Source organism: Sorex fumeus, unplaced genomic scaffold, assembly GCF_029834395.1.
Source record: "Sorex fumeus unplaced genomic scaffold, SorFum_2.1 ptg000050l, whole genome shotgun sequence".
Lineage (NCBI taxonomy): Eukaryota > Metazoa > Chordata > Mammalia > Eulipotyphla > Soricidae > Sorex > Sorex fumeus.
In genome coordinates, this window is record NW_026606107.1 from 18,692,814 (window position 1) to 18,708,813 (window position 16,000).

The following is a 16,000-nucleotide window of genomic DNA, read 5'->3' on the forward strand; positions in this document are numbered from 1 at the left end:
GTATTTCACATCAGGGTCTGATATAAGTTTTAGAGATCTTCTATAATCTAGGCCAATATTGAGCAGATTCACCTTTCCTACTTCAACCCTCAGAAGAGTTCCAGAAGAGGCTCAGTTTTCATATGGAAATAATTTAGAACTGTGTTTCTCAATAGGGGGTGGAACAATTCTTGTTTCTGGGACTCTTACCTTATGAGCCATTTCCAATGGCTCACCTCCTTTGATTAGTATGCCATTTTGAGCTCCTACTCCAGTACCCACCATCACAGCAGTTGGAGTGGCCAATCCCAATGAACAGGGGCAAGCAATACACAGAACTGTGATAGAGGCTTGGAAAGCAAAGCGTATTATTGTTTCTGTTTGGGAGATACTTCTGTTGTAGCCCTTTAGGAAAAAAGTATGAATTTTAGTTAATGATTTAGAGTTATAAAAATCAAGACAAAACTTTCCCTATTAAAAACAATTTTGAAGTTACACATATCCTACTTAACGATCAACATATACAAACATTTGAGCTATTACTAAGAAAACATTTTTCTCTCATGACTATAAGATATTGTGACATAACTAGTTAACCAGTCATAGTCCCAAAATTAAGATCCTGAAATTTTTCATTCCAGAGTTAGAAACTAGAGAGCGAATATAAGGAACATAAAGAGTCAGAATTGGATAGGATAAGCATAGTGAGAATTACTGTTCTTAACAGGAACTATAAAAATAGCTGTGGATTTGGTTCAAGGCAGTGGCATAGAAATTTGCTGAACTAACATCCTCTTGTGTAGTAGCTACACAAAAAACTGTTATCTTTTGAGGAAAAAACATTAAAAATGGACAAAATGAGACTTGCAAAGTGAGAAATAAAACACATCAAGATGAGAGGCTGAGACGTAATCTTTCCATAAAATGGCAGGAATGATAGTTTGAGCATAAGGTAAGAGTCCCCAGAAATAAAGGCAGGTTGAGCACTTGTCTTACATGCAGCTAACCTGAGAGTTCGATTCCTGATACACCATGTGGTCCCCAAGCCCTGCTGGGAGTGAACCCTAAGTGCAGAGCCAGGAGTAAGCTCACTGTAGCCTCAAAAAAAATGCCATAATCTACACAATGTGGTGACACAATCTGGAGAAACCTCCACATTCAGCTTGTTCCTGAGGAGGCAAAGAATTTGAATTCCATACTGGGTACCCCAACTTTCTCATGCCCAGTACATGAAAAATAAGCTCCTCAAGTATGTAGCATTTATAACCTATCCAGATTCACATTCATGAGACACAGGATGCTGTAGCACTGTAGCACTGTCCTCCCATTGTTCATCAATTTGCTCGAACGGGCACCAGTAACATCTCCATTGTGAGACTTGTTGTTATTGTTTTTTGGCATATCGAATACGTCACAAGTAGCTTGCCAGGCTATGCCATGCAGGTGGGATACTCTCAGTAGCTTGCCGTGTTCTCCGAGAGGGGTGAAGGAATCGAACCTGGGTTGGCCGTGTGCAAGGCAAATGCCCACCGCCAGATATAGTTTAAAAACAAAAAAATCAACTTTTCTAACCGCTACATAGTACTCCATTGTGTAAATGTACCAAAGTTTCTTTAACCAGTCATCTGTTCTCAGGCACTCAAGTTTTTTCCAGATTCTGGCTATTGTAAATAGTGCCGCAATGAACAAACAAGTGCAGATGTCACTTTGACTATACTTTTTTGCTTCTCTGGGATATATTCCCAACTGTACCTCATGGTGTCTCACTAATAAAAATTTTTTTAAAAAATCAAAAACTAGCAGGCACTATATTTTCCTTCTTTCTGGCTGGCACTACCTCCACACATCACTAGTGCTCCAAAATGCCAATATCTCCCGGAACGAGATTTTTATACTTTTGGTGCCTTCATTTCTAGAGTTACTACACAAGGATGCCCTTTAGAGTTTGACAATAGCAGGCTATACCCCTCAGGGCACTTTATAGACAGCAGAATAAAGCACACTCCCAGTGTTTCTTAAAAAGAGGCTTATTTGCTTTTCTGGGAATTTTGGTCTAAAGTTCCCATTTTGCTATACTTTTGGGAACCCTATAGAGGCCCTTTCAAGAAACAGAGGAGGATAAAGGTCACAATATTTGCAGTTTTCCTTTGCCACACTCAATCTAGTGCACTGGTAATATGGCTGGAAAATAGGTCATGTCCTTGTCTGGTACACTGAAATTTTGCAGATGCTGCCAGGGGTGGTTTCAAACATACCTAACTCTATGGGTCAGCAGGGTCTGTTTGTAATACCGTATGACTATAATATATAGTCCATGGGAAAGGATTTGGAGGGGATTTTAGGCCACACCTAGCAGTGCTCACGGCCTACTCCTGGTTTAGTGCTCAGCAATCACTCCTAGTGATGCTCAGGGAACCCTATATGATGACGTGGATAGAACTAAGTTGGCCACACCAAGGCAAGTGCCTTAATGTCTTTACTACCACTCTGGCCTGGTAAGTAATTATTAAAGAGCTACCACCTTCAGGGTACAGCAAGAGGCAACAGACCCTGAATTGGAACTCTGTCTGACTTTATTTGAAAAAGGACAATTAGTTTATAATCATAGCTACGGTCTGGGAAATAGGCTTTTAATTGTTTTCTTCTTTTTGTTTGTTTTGTTTCGTGGTCACATCTGGTTCAGGGCTTACTCCTGGCTCTGGGCTCAGGGATCATTCCTGGAAGGTTTGGGGGACTCCTGAGGTGCTAGGGATCAAACCTGTGTTGGACAAATAGAAAGCAAATGTTGTACCTGCTGTGCTATCACTACGGCCCATCTAATTGTTTTGGGTTTGTTTGGGGGCCATATCTGGTTGTGCTCAGGGCTAACTCCTTGTTCTCTGCTCAGGAGTCAGTAACTGGAGCTGGGGATCAAAATTACATGCAAGTCAACCACATGCAAAGCAAGTGCATTACTTGCTATACTATCTCTCTGGCACCAAAGCCTTTTAATTAAACACAGATTTTTCCAGGGCTGGCTGTTATCTATTTCAGAAATCTTAGAGAATCTGCACTATTCCTCTGCTGTATTCCACTACCCCAGAGAAGCACTATCTCTCAAAGGTGAATTCTTACATATATCTGGTATCTGTTTTGGTTTTTAGTTTTGGGGTCATGACTGGTGATGCTCAGGCTTACTCCTGGTTCTGAGCTCAGGAATAACTCCTGGTGGGTTCAGGGGACCATAACAGGTACCAGATATTAAACCTGGGTCAGTTGCATGCAAGGCAAGCAGCCTGCCTACTGTTCTATTTTCTGGCCCTGGTGCCTTTTTAAAAAATTTTTATCCAGTAACCCTTACTTTGCATCTGCTGGCCACTTGGAAGCCCCCTGATCACTTAGTCTGGAGCTAGCAGGGCTTACATTCCTGGTTTCCACTGTCCTATAATAATTGGCAAGCTAGTTCTATTTAATAGTGACTGAAATATGCCTGTAGTCTTCTATGACAGAGGTAGATTTATGGGATGGAGGTGGTTTGTGTAAACAAATAGGGCACATGCCTTGTACTCCACCAACCTGAGTTCAATCCCTGGCATCCCAAGTGGTCCCCTGAGCACTGCCAGGTTTGGCCCAAAACTCAAACAAAAACAACAACCAAAAATGACCTGCATACAAAAACAAAAGAATATACATTCTGCTCAAATGTACACAGAACATATTATAGAATAGTTCATATGCTGGTTTACAAAATAATTCTCTTTAAATATAAGGAAATAATATCAAGAATATTTCTAAGAAGAGTGTTAGAAAACTGGATATCAAGTACAAAAAACAAAGTGGAGGGGGTATGGTGCCGCCAGCAGGTCAATCTGTACCTCTGAGGTGAGTGGATCAGCAGCCTGATGGGGCCTTCAGATTTCCAGATACCCCAAAATTGCTGATGTGCCTTTGCCCAGACCCCAAAAACTTGGGGCAAAGTTTACCAAGAAAGTAAATGGCCAAAAGTTAGGTATATGGAAGACACACCCACAAACAACCTCCAGCTCAGCTATATAATTGAAGGCAAGGCCTCTCTGGTTCCTGATTGAACTGCTTAATGGCCATAATCCCAGAGACTCAGAAACAATTCTCAAAACCCAGCAGCTTTTGGCAAAGAATGCGTCCGGTACCTGCAATGGGTTACCGGCGCCAGACCATCCCAGGGGGGAAAGGGTGTTGTCCGTCTGCCTGCTCCACCTTGGTGGCTCAGTGGCCGCCATCCTCCAGAGGCCACTGGACGGTCAGGTTTGGGTCCACAGTGACAAGACTCATGGGGCCTCACAGGATGGGGGTGGAGCCGGCCCTTTCCTCCCCACCCCACCGAGATCACAAGTTGCCACCAACAAACGGCCTCTCTAGCTCCTGATGAAGCTGCTTAATAGCCATGATCCAAGAAACTCAGGAATAAATCTCAGAACCCAGCAGGTTTTGGCAGAAATCCCTCCAGATTTAATTGTTAAAATTTTGGAATTCCAAAATTGCACTGTCACTACTGCAGCTGCGCAACATCATATGTTATTCATAACCATCCACAGAAAACAAATTGTCTACTGTTGCCTTTTTGGCAGATCTGAATGTTGGGGTAAAATCCCAAATAATAATGGTGGGTCTGGTGTTGAAATATTGAATGTAATCAAAGTAGAGAGAGAGTAATGTGGAAATCATTTGCCCCACAAGTAGGGGGAGGTTGTGGAATGGGGGGTATACTGGGGTTTTTGGTGGTGGAAAAGGGACTGGTGAAGGGACAGGCGTTTCATTGTATGACCGAGACTTAAACCCAAAAGCTTTGTAACTGCTGTCATGGTGATTCAATAAATAAAATTATAAAAAAGGAAAAAAAAGTGAGGTGGAGTTCATGCCCAATTCAATCAGCCTAATCAATGGCTGAATAAATAGCAACACTCCTACATTAAAAAAAAAATTGGAAAATTCACTGATTTGTGAAGATTTAATTCATGCTACTGAAGAGCCAAAAATAAAGTCAAAAGTAAAGTAAATAAATATCTTAATACAAATGAAAATGGAAATTAGAAAACAAATAAAGCTTTCAGTCCACAGTTTTGTTTTGGGAATGGAATGTTCTGAAGCACAGTTAGTGGAAGGAAGGAAATAACAAACATTAGTACAAATACTTCGGTGACTAGAAATGACAATATAAAAGATCACTGAAATGAACATTTTTTAAAAAGAGATATAAAATAGGCAAACCTCTTCTTCAGTTCACCAAGAAAACCAGAGAGAGAACTTAAATAAATGAATAAAATTAAACAAGAGAATTCTGGTGAAATGGCAGAATAGATGCTGATTTTAAAAAAAAAAAGTTCTCTGATAAAACACAACTGACATCAAATACGTATCACAGAAAAAAAATCTTAACTCATTCACAACCTAGTTACAACCAGAGGCACATATATATGAGTATCTTGAAATACGAGACTATGGTAAAGAATTCAACCACAGGGCAAAATCAATCAGGGAAGAGCTTTCAGAGTGGAGCAGTGCAGACTGGCCACAATTACTTATAGCAAATCTGACCTGACAAAAGGAGGGCTGAAATTATAGAAACAACACTCTACCTCTGAGACAGAGGTGAAAGACTGTGCTGTTTAATGATACTGAATTCTAGGACAAAACAACCAAGTCATGGTGTTTTAGGCTAGTGGGTAACAGACCAAGAAATTTACCTCCTATTACTTACCTGCTATTTAACTTACCTGCTATTTCCAGAAAAATAGCAGGTCTAGAACCACAGTCTAGAGCAGTATTTCCCAAAGTAGGTGATACCATGGGAGGGGAGCAAAGGGTGGGTGGCCAGAGATATGTGCACTGCAATGATCCAGGTAGGTGGTTGTAACTTCCTGTACAATTAGGGGTGCTTTTGGTTGTTTAAAGAAAGTAGATTTTGAAGAGTCACTGACTGACTTATTTTCTGAAAAAGGGTAAGTAAGCAGATAAAATTGGGAGCTTCTGATATAGAGGTAGGAAATTGCAGTGTACACTTTTGAAACTGATTAAGGATCAGAAGTGGCTGTGGAGGTAGATCAGCATCATGGAACAATAGAGGAGTTCAATAGCAGATATAAAAAGTCAAAGGTCAAATCAGTATGTTTAAGCATGCAAAGATAAGGTCAAGGAAAACACCAAAAATAATTTTAATTAAGAAAAATTAAGATATTTATGGGACAGCAACAAAAGGAACAAAAGTCACACTACAGGGTGGAAAAGAAAGGGGAATATTTAGTGGTTGATGCAATATTAAGCAAGAACTTCCCCAATGAGAAGTTAATGGAGTCCCAAAATTAAATAAACTCAAACAGACTGTAACCAAGGCACTCAGAAATTAAAATAGAAAAAAGCAAATATAGAGATAGAATACTAAATGGAACAAGAAAAAAGCAAAGATTCACATATGGAAGAAATTCCATAACTCACAATAACTCTTATCAATTGAAACTCTACAGGCCAGAAGGCTACTGTGATAGATATATCCAAAGTGCTGACAAAAAACCCTCTATGTACCAACAATATGATTCAAAGGGCTGAAGCACATTTCTGGCATGCAAAGGGCTCCAAGTTTGATCCCCAGCATCATTCAACCTCCCTAGTTACACAAGGTCTAAGCCTGTGATCCCCAGAAACACTAGGGAGTTCCCCAAAACAAAGTTGACCAAGAAAAAAAAGCTTTCTCATAAACAATAGTTAAAGGAATTCATGGGCACTAAATCAGTTCTGTGAACAATACTATATTAGGAAAGAAGTCATATTTTGAAATACTAAGACAAAATTTTAACATGGTAAAGACAGAAAGTAACAACAGAATTTCCTAGAATAAACTCAAAACAAAAACAGACTTTTTAAAAATTTAAAATCGGATATAGTCTAGATATTTAGATGTAAACTTCAAGCTAACCACAAGACAAAAAAATTAAGAGATTTAAAAGAGTACAGGAAAAAGAAATATAAAAACTACACAACAAAAAGATATTAAGTCACAAAGAGAGAAAAGTCCAAAGAAAAGGATAAAATATACCCAAAATCTACACATAAAAAGAACAATAAATTGTTTTTGAAAATTTCTCTACATGTCAGTGGACTGAAATTGGCAATCAAAACCCATGGAGTAGGGGCTAAAGAGATAGTACAGGCAGCCTCTGTACAGTATATGGCCACCATGCACCACCTGGAGTGTTTCAATCACCCCTACAAAAGTGTACAGAGTTGTCATATGGGTCAGGAAACAAACTCCAAACTTCTACTTACAAGAGACCCATGTCAACTGCACTGATACATGCAGTCTCAAATTAAAGGTTGGCAAACAATAAAACAGGCAAATAGCTGTAAAAAAAAGATTGTTATATTTATACCAAACTAAGCAAACTTCAAACTAATGACAGTAAAAAGAGAGGGATGGACATATTGATTTGGGTAGATAACCAAGAAGACTTAGCACTATTAACATTTATTTATCAAGCGAAGGGACATGAAAATATAGTAAAAATATCATCAGGTCTGATGAGATATATTAAAATCAAAACAATTGTGGGGCAGGACACTTGCCTTGCACGAGGCCCACCTGGGTTCCATCTCTAGCACCAAAGATGGTCTCCTGAGCATTGCCAAGAATGATCCTCACTACAGAGGTAGGAGTGATCACTGAACACAGAGTCAAGAGTAAGCCCTGAGCACTGAGTTAGGCCCCAAAATAAAACAAACAAAAAAAAATCGAAAGAACAGTAGTAGGAAACATTAACACCAAAATTTCACCATTAAAGAAATCAAGCAGACAAAAACTCAAAAGAGAAACTGCAACCTAAAAAAAAATTGGAAATTGGATTTGAACCACCAATTTTCCTGTAAATTGTCTTTATAAAAACTTTTATTCAAAGAAAAAGGAGTTGAAAAAGTTAGTCTAAACAAACATGTATGTACGGGGCTCTCCTTGGCCAATAAAATTAACATATAAACAGCAAAAGTTGTGATAAGAGGGTAGCTCATAGCACTATACTTATACCATGAAGTAAGAGTCAAATAAACAATATAAACTCAAATCTTAAGGAACTAGAGAAAGAAAACAAAACCAAGTAAAGGAAGCAAATACTAAGAATGAAAATAAAATGCAGAAATTACAAAGACAGGAGCTAAAAGCAAAAGGAATTGAGCACCTGATTTGCATGAGGGGTTACTGGGTTCAATTCCTGGCACCTCATGGTTTCCCAGGAACTAAGTTTGGCATAGCCACAAGCAATGCCCCCACCCCAAAGGGAAGAAATACAAAATGCCAATGAAATGAAGAGCTGGTTCTTTGAAAGAATAAGCAAGAAACATAAACTAATAAAGAAAAAATAAGAAACCCAACTAATCAGATAAAAAAATGAAAGAAGATGCAGTACCAAAGATATAAAGGAAATGTTAAAGATCATAAGTTACTATGAACTACTTTATGTAACAAATTGAAGAAGCTAGAACAAATTTCTAGAACCCTACAATCCCAGACTTAATCAGGGATTCAAACTGGAAAAGAGGTTAAATTATCTCTACTCAAAGATGACATGATAATAAATACTGAAAATTCCAAAGAGTCCATAAAAAAGTTTTAGAAATAATAAACCTATACAGCATGGTAGCAGGCTTCAAAATCAATATACGCATGGAAAAATCAGTTTCACTTCTATAAAGAGTGAACCAGAAGATTAAAAAAAAGGGGGCTATGGGTGTGGCTCATCAGCAGAATGCTTGCTTTGCATGTGTGAAGCAATGATTTCAATTCGCAGAACCATAAAGCAATAAAAGTGTACTTTCAAATACTATGTATAACTGCATCAAAATATTAAGTAACAAGAAATCAGCAAAGTAGGCTAAAGAGTCGTACATTAAAAAGTATTAAAATACCAGGTTCAGCCCGCCCCCAAGGGCCTGGGACCCTCTCTGCACATGCACAGCTAGCTCCATCTCCTAGAAAGCCAGTTTTCTCCTCTGATCTGCGCAGGATGGGCACGGAGGCCCAGCTCTGGGCAACAAAGCTGAACGGCTCCTCATTCCAACCGTAGACGTTCCCAACTCCTCGTTCAGTGCCAGGGACTCTTTCCGGAGCCGCGGCCGCATTAGCCGCATTAATATTAAAATATTATATATTTTATATATATAAAAATATATATATTTATATACATAATAAATATATATAATAAAATATAATATTAAAAATATTAGAAACATTTTCCCACTACATATGCCATAGAAACCATAAGCTACCTTCTTAGATGGAAACTTCTCTAGTTTAGCTCAGTCACTAGAAACACAGTAGCCAATAACTCATAAGCCTATCTTAACTCACAATGCATATCAAGCAGAATAGTAACAGTGAACGTGAAGGACTAAACCACACTTCTCACAATGGTAAAGCAACGCAAAAGCCCACCAAACTTTCTTATTGAAGTGTCTAGCCCAGATGACACCAACAGTACTGTAGTGTTAGACAAACTCTCTGACAAGGAATTCAGAAGGGAGCTACTTAGGATGTTTAGGGAATTAAAAGAAACAATGGAAAGCAATGCCAATAGAAGACAAGAGGATTTGAAGGCAGAAATGAGGAAAATGCAATCGGAAATGTCAGACCTGAAAAATCTCCTAGGCGAATTGAAAAACTTCGAGTAAGCTCGAAGATGAAGTTCAGAGACTCTCCAGAAAAGAGCAGAAAATGGAAAAGAGACTCACAATTCGGGAACAGATGGCAAGAGAAGATCGTGATGAAGCCAAGAGGGGTAACATAAGAATTATTGGAGTCCCAGAGGTACAGGAAGAAAACCTTGATGAAGAAGAAACTGTCAAAGACATCATTGCTACAACGTTTCCAGAGCTGAAGAAAACTTGTGACCACATTCAGGAGGCCCGAAGGGTACCAGCTAGAAGAAATCCGAATAAAATACCCCAAGACACATTCTGATCAAAATGACCAAAACCTTAGACAGAGACAAAATTCTGAAAGCAGCAAGATCAAAGAAAGAAATCTCTTACAAAGGAGCATCGTTAAAATTCACAGCTGATTTTTCTGAGGAAACCCTCATGACCCGAAAACAGTGGTGGGACATAGTGAAATAACTCAATGAAATAAATGCCTCCCCAAAAATACTTTACCCAGCGAGACTCTCATTCATAATAGAAGGAACAACACACAGTTTCACAGACAAACAACAGGTCAGGAACTTCACAGACTTAAAACCGTGGTTACAAGAACAACTAAATAGGCTACTTTAAGGCAAGAAAGGCCCCTCAAATACACCAAATTTCAACAGAACAATGGGACAAAATCCCATAACAATAATCTCTCTCAATGTCAATGGGCTAAACGCACCAATTAAAAGACATAGAGTGGCAGGATGGATTAGAAAATTGAACCCAACATTCTGCTGCCTGCAAGAAACACATCTCAATAGTCAAAGCAAACACAGACTCAGAGTCAAAGGCTGGAAAACAATCCTACAGGCAAACAGCTCCCATAAAAAAGCTGGGGTAGCCATCCTAATATCAGACCACATCGATTTCAGAGTGAGGAAGGTCATAAGAGACAGTGAAGGCCATTTCTTATTGATCAAAGGATCTGTACAACAGGAAGAACTTACGATAATAAATGTATATGCACCTAATGAGAGACCAGCAAAGTACTTAAAACAACTACTCATAGATTTGGAAAAAGACATCAATAGCAATACAATACTAGTGGGAGACTTCAACACCGCTTTGTCACCTCTGGATAGATCAACCAGACTCAAGCTTAGCAAGGACATACTTCATCTGAGGGAAACAATGGAAGAAAGGGACTTAGTAGATATATACAGGACATGTCATCCACAAAAAGCTGAATACACATTCTTCTCAAGCGTACATGGAACATTTTCCAAGATAGACCACATGCTGAGCCACAAAACATACCTCCATAAAATTAAGAAGATAGAGATTGTATCAACAATCTTCTCAGACTATAATGCGCTGAAATTAGAAGTAAATCACACACAAAAACAGAAAACTAAATCAAACACCTGGAAATTAAACAGTGCTCTATTGAACAACGAGTGGCTTAGACAGGAAATCAAAGAGGAAATCAAAAGATTCCTAGAAACGAATGAAAATGAGAACACGAGTTACCAAAACTTATGGGACACAGCAAAAGCTGTGTTAAGAGGAAAGTTTATAGCTCTACAAGCATTCCTCAGGAAGGAGGAGCGAGCCCACATAAGTAACCTAACCTCATAGCTTAAGAGCTTGGAGAAGAACCAAAAAAAAGGAGCACAACCCGAACAGGAGAAAGGAAATAGTAAAACTCAGAGCAGAGATTAATGAGATGGAAACCCAAATAACAATCTGAAAGATCAATGAAACCAAGAGCTCGTTCTTCGAGAAAATTAACAAGATTGATAAGCCTCTAGCAAAACTCACAAAGAAAGGGAGAGAGAAAACCCTAATAAACCGAATCAGAAATGAAAAGGGGGTCATTACAACAGAAACTACATTAATTCAAAGGATCCTCAGGGAGTACTTTGAGAAGCTTTATGCCACGGAACATCAAAACCTCGAGGAAATGGATAAATTCCTAGACTCCTACAGACTCCCAAGGCTGAACCAAGAAGACCTGGAATACCTGAACAGACCTATCAGCATCAAGGAAATTGAAATGGTAATAAAAAGTCTCCCCAAGCACAAAAGTCCTGGCCCGGATGGATTCACTAGTGAATTCTTCCAAATCTTTAAAGAGGACTTACTCCCAATCCTCTTTAAGCTTTTCCACGAAATTGAAATATCAAAAACACTTCTGAACAGTTTCTACGAAGCAAATATCACACTGATACCAAAAGCAGACAGAGATACCACAAAGAAAGAGAATTACAGACTGATATCCCTGATGAACACAGATGCAAAGATCCTCAACAAACTACTAGCAAATAGAATCCAACTACTCATCAAAAAGATCATATACCATGACCAAGTAGGATTCACCCCAGGGATGCAAGGATGGTTCAACATTCGGAAATCAATCAACAAAATCCATCATATCAACAAAAGAAAAGATAAAAAGCATATGATTATATCAATAGATGCAGAGAAAGCATTTGACAAGATCCAGCACCCCTTTATGATGAAAACCCTAGCCAAAATGGGTATAGAGGGGACCTTCCTCAACATAATTAAAGCCATCTACCACAAGCCTACAGCAAGCATCATCCTCAATGGGGAAAAACTGAGAGCCTTCCCTCTAAGATCAGGGACGAGACAAGGATGCACACTATCTCCACTGCTGTTCAATATAGTACTGGAAGTACTTGCAATAGCGATTAGGCAAGAAAAAGATATTAAGGGCATTCAGGTAGGAAGGAAGAAATCAAGCTCTCACTATTCGCAGATGATATGATACTATACTTAGAGAACCCAATAACCTCCACCAAAAAACTCCTAGAAACAATAGACTCGTATAGTAAAGTTGCAGGCTATGAAATCAATACCCAAAAGTCCATGGCTTTCCTATACGCAAACAGTGAGAGAGAAGAAAGCAACATGAAAAAAACAATCCCGTTCACAATTGTGCCCCAGAAAATCAAGTACCTAGGAATCAGCTTAACTAAGGAAGTAAAGGATCTGTACAAAGAAAACTACAAAATGCTACTTCAGGAAATAAAAGAGGACATGAGGAAATGGAAAGATATCCCCTGCTCATGGGTCGGGAGACTTAACATTGTCAAAATGGCAATACTACCGAAAGCATTGTATAAATTCAATGCAATCCCTATAAGGATACCCATGACATTCTTCAAAGAAATGGAGCAAACACTCCTGAAATTTATATGGAACAATAAGCCCCCACGACTAGCTAAAGCAATTCTTGGGAAAAAGAAAATGGGAGGAATCAACCTCCCGAACTTCAAACTGTACTACAAAGTAGTAATAATTAAAACAGCATGGTACTGGAACAAAGGCAGAACTGCAGACCAATGGAACAGAGTTGAATACACTGACATCTCCCCTCAATCATATGCTCATCTAATCTTTGATAAAGGTGCAAGTAATGTGAAGTGGAGTAAGGAAAGCCTCTTTAACAAATTGTGCTGGCATCACTGGACGGCTACATGCAAAAAAATGGGCTCAGAACTCTGCCTAACACCATGTATAAAAGTAAGATCAAAATGGATTAAAGACCTCAACATCAGACCAGGAACCATAAGGTACATTGAAGACAAAGTTGGCAAAACCCTCCATGACATTGAAGCTAATGGTATCTTCAAAGATGCCACGCCACTGACTGAGCAAGTGAAAACAGAGATAGATAAATGGGACTATCTTAAATTAAGAAGCTTCTGCACTTCCAAAGAAACAGTGACCAAAATACAAAGACAGTCTACAGAATGGGAAAGGATATTCGCCGAATACACATCTGACAAGGGGTTGATATCAAGGATATACAAAATACTGGTTAAACTCCACAAGAAGAAAACATCCAACCCCATCAAAAAATGGGGCAATGAAAAGAACAGAAACTTTCTCAAAGAAGAAATCTGAATGGCAAAAAAGCACATGAGAAAATGCTCTACATCATTAATCATCAGGGAGATGCAGATCAAAACCACAATGAGATACCATCTCACACCTCAGAGGCTGGCCCACATTCAAAAGAGCAAAAGCATCTGATGCTGGCGCGGATGTGGCGAGAAAGGGACATTCCTTCACTGTTGGTGGGAATGTCGACTGGTTCAGCCCTTCTGGAAAACAGTATGGACGATTCTCAAAAAATTAGAAATTGACCTCCTATTTGACCCAGCAATACCACTCCTGGGAATATATCCCAGAGAGGCAAAAATGTATAGTCGAAGTGACATCTGCACTTGTTTGTTCATTGCAGCACTCTTTACAATAGCCAGAAACTGGAAGAAACCTGAATGCCCAAGAACAGATGACCGGTTAAAGAAACTTTGGTACATCTACACAATGGAGTACTATGTAGCTGTTAGAAAAGATGAAGCCATGAAATTTACATACAAGTGGTACAATATGGAAAGTATCATGCTAAGCGAAATGAGTCAGAAAGAGACGGATAGACATAGAAAGATTGCATTCATCTGGGGGATATAAAGTAACAAAGTATGAGATTAATACCCAAGAATAGCTGAGATCAGCACCAGGATGATTACTCCATAACTTAGAGGCCAGCCGGGTATCCTAGAGGAAAGGGCAGTTCAGATAGAGAAGGGAGCACCAAATAAAGGATGTTTGGAGGATCCTCCCAGGAGGGGAGATGCATGTCGAAAGTAGACTATGGACTGAACATGTTTGCCACTCAATGCCTCTTTTGCAGACCACAACACCCAAACGGAGAGAGAGAACACAGGGGATGGCCCTGCCACAGAGACAGGGGAGGGATGGGGGGATGGGGGTGGGAGGGATATTATCCATGGTGGTGAAAAATGGGCACTGGTGGAGGGATGGGCATCTGATCATTGTATAATTGAAACCCAAGCACAAAAAATTGTAAATCTACAACTGTAAAAAAAAAAATAAAATAAAGGGAAAAAAAAGAAAAGATGAAGTCATGAAATTTACATACAAGTGGTACAACATGGAAAGTATCATGCTAAGCGAAATGAGTCAGAACGAGAGGGATAGACATAGAAAGATTGCATTCATCTGGGGGATATAAAGTAACAAAATATGAGATTAATACCCAAGAATAGCTGAGATCAGCACCAGGAGGATTACTCCATGGCTTAGTGGCCAGTCGGGCATTCTAGAGGAAAGGGCAACTCAGATAGAGAAGGGAACACCAAATAAAGGGTGTTTGGAGGATCCTCCCAGGAGGGGAGATGCATGTCGAAAGTAGACTATGGACTGAACATGTTTGCCACTCAATGCCTCTTTTGCAGACCACAACACCCAAAAGGAGAGAGAGAACACAGGGGATTGCCCTGCCACAGAGGCAGGGGGGGGATGGGGGCATGGGGATGGGGGGGATATTATCCATGGTGGTGGAAAATGGGCACTGGTGGAGGGATGGGTATCTGATCATTGTATAATCGAAACCCAAGCACAAAAAATTGTAAATCTAAAAAAAAGTATTAAAATAAATATAAAACAAAAGAAATGGAAACATTTCATGATCACAGACTGGGAGAATCGATATTGTTAGAATGACCATACTTCACAGATCATTATACAGATTTAATGTGATTGAAATAAAAATTCCAATGTATTCTTCTAATATAGACTACTACTATAATTTGCTGGTAATCATAAATCCCTAAAATGGCCAAGCATCCTGAGGAAACAAAAGCCATGAGGCATTTTGTTCCCTGACTTTACACTAAACTATAAAACTATATAATCAAAGCTGCATTACTGGAATAAAAGCAGACCCTCAATCATAAATATCTTTGTAACTTTGCAATTCAATTTAAAAAAGTAGATCTTCAGACCAATGGAACACAATTCAGGGACAAACACAAATCTTCAGCTAAATGGACAGTCAACTTATGACAAAAGAGCCAAGAGAAAGAAGTGGAGATATAAAATACTCTTGTACAAATGGTTTTAGCAAAAACTGCATAGCCACATGCAAAATAATGAAACTGGACAATTATCTGACACAGTGCAGGAAAATTAACAAAAAATGTACAAAGATTAGGATGTCAGACCTATGCTATAAAATATATCAAAGAAAACATAGGTAAAACATCATAATACTGATTTTAGAGAGGTCTTCAATAACTGGTTATCACTGGAAAGGAAAACAAAAGTTCTCTTTCTAATTCAATATAAACACACTTGCATCCAGGCTTTAGTTACTATTTCAATTTCCTTTTTATTAACTGGTCTGTTCAGATTTTCTATTAAATTGTGGCTCAGTGTTTGGAGGTCTTTTTTTTAGATTTTTATTAGTGAAACTGGAGGTTTTATGATTCTAAAAATTCATATATTTCTTCTGGGTTCTCTAATTAAATAGCGAAGAGCTGTTCATTGTAATCTCATG

General features: G+C 38.9%; 1 protein-coding gene across 1 annotated transcript in view; it reads right to left on the reverse strand.

The window, feature by feature from the left end:
* The window catches only part of ATP7A (ATPase copper transporting alpha), a 131,277-nt gene that overhangs the window by 28,755 nt on the left and 86,522 nt on the right, over positions 1 to 16,000 (reverse strand). Inside the window, exon 14 of the mRNA XM_056124115.1 lies at positions 190 to 384. Coding sequence (XP_055980090.1) covers positions 190 to 384 — 195 coding nt within the window. The remainder of the gene's footprint in view (positions 1 to 189; positions 385 to 16,000) is intronic.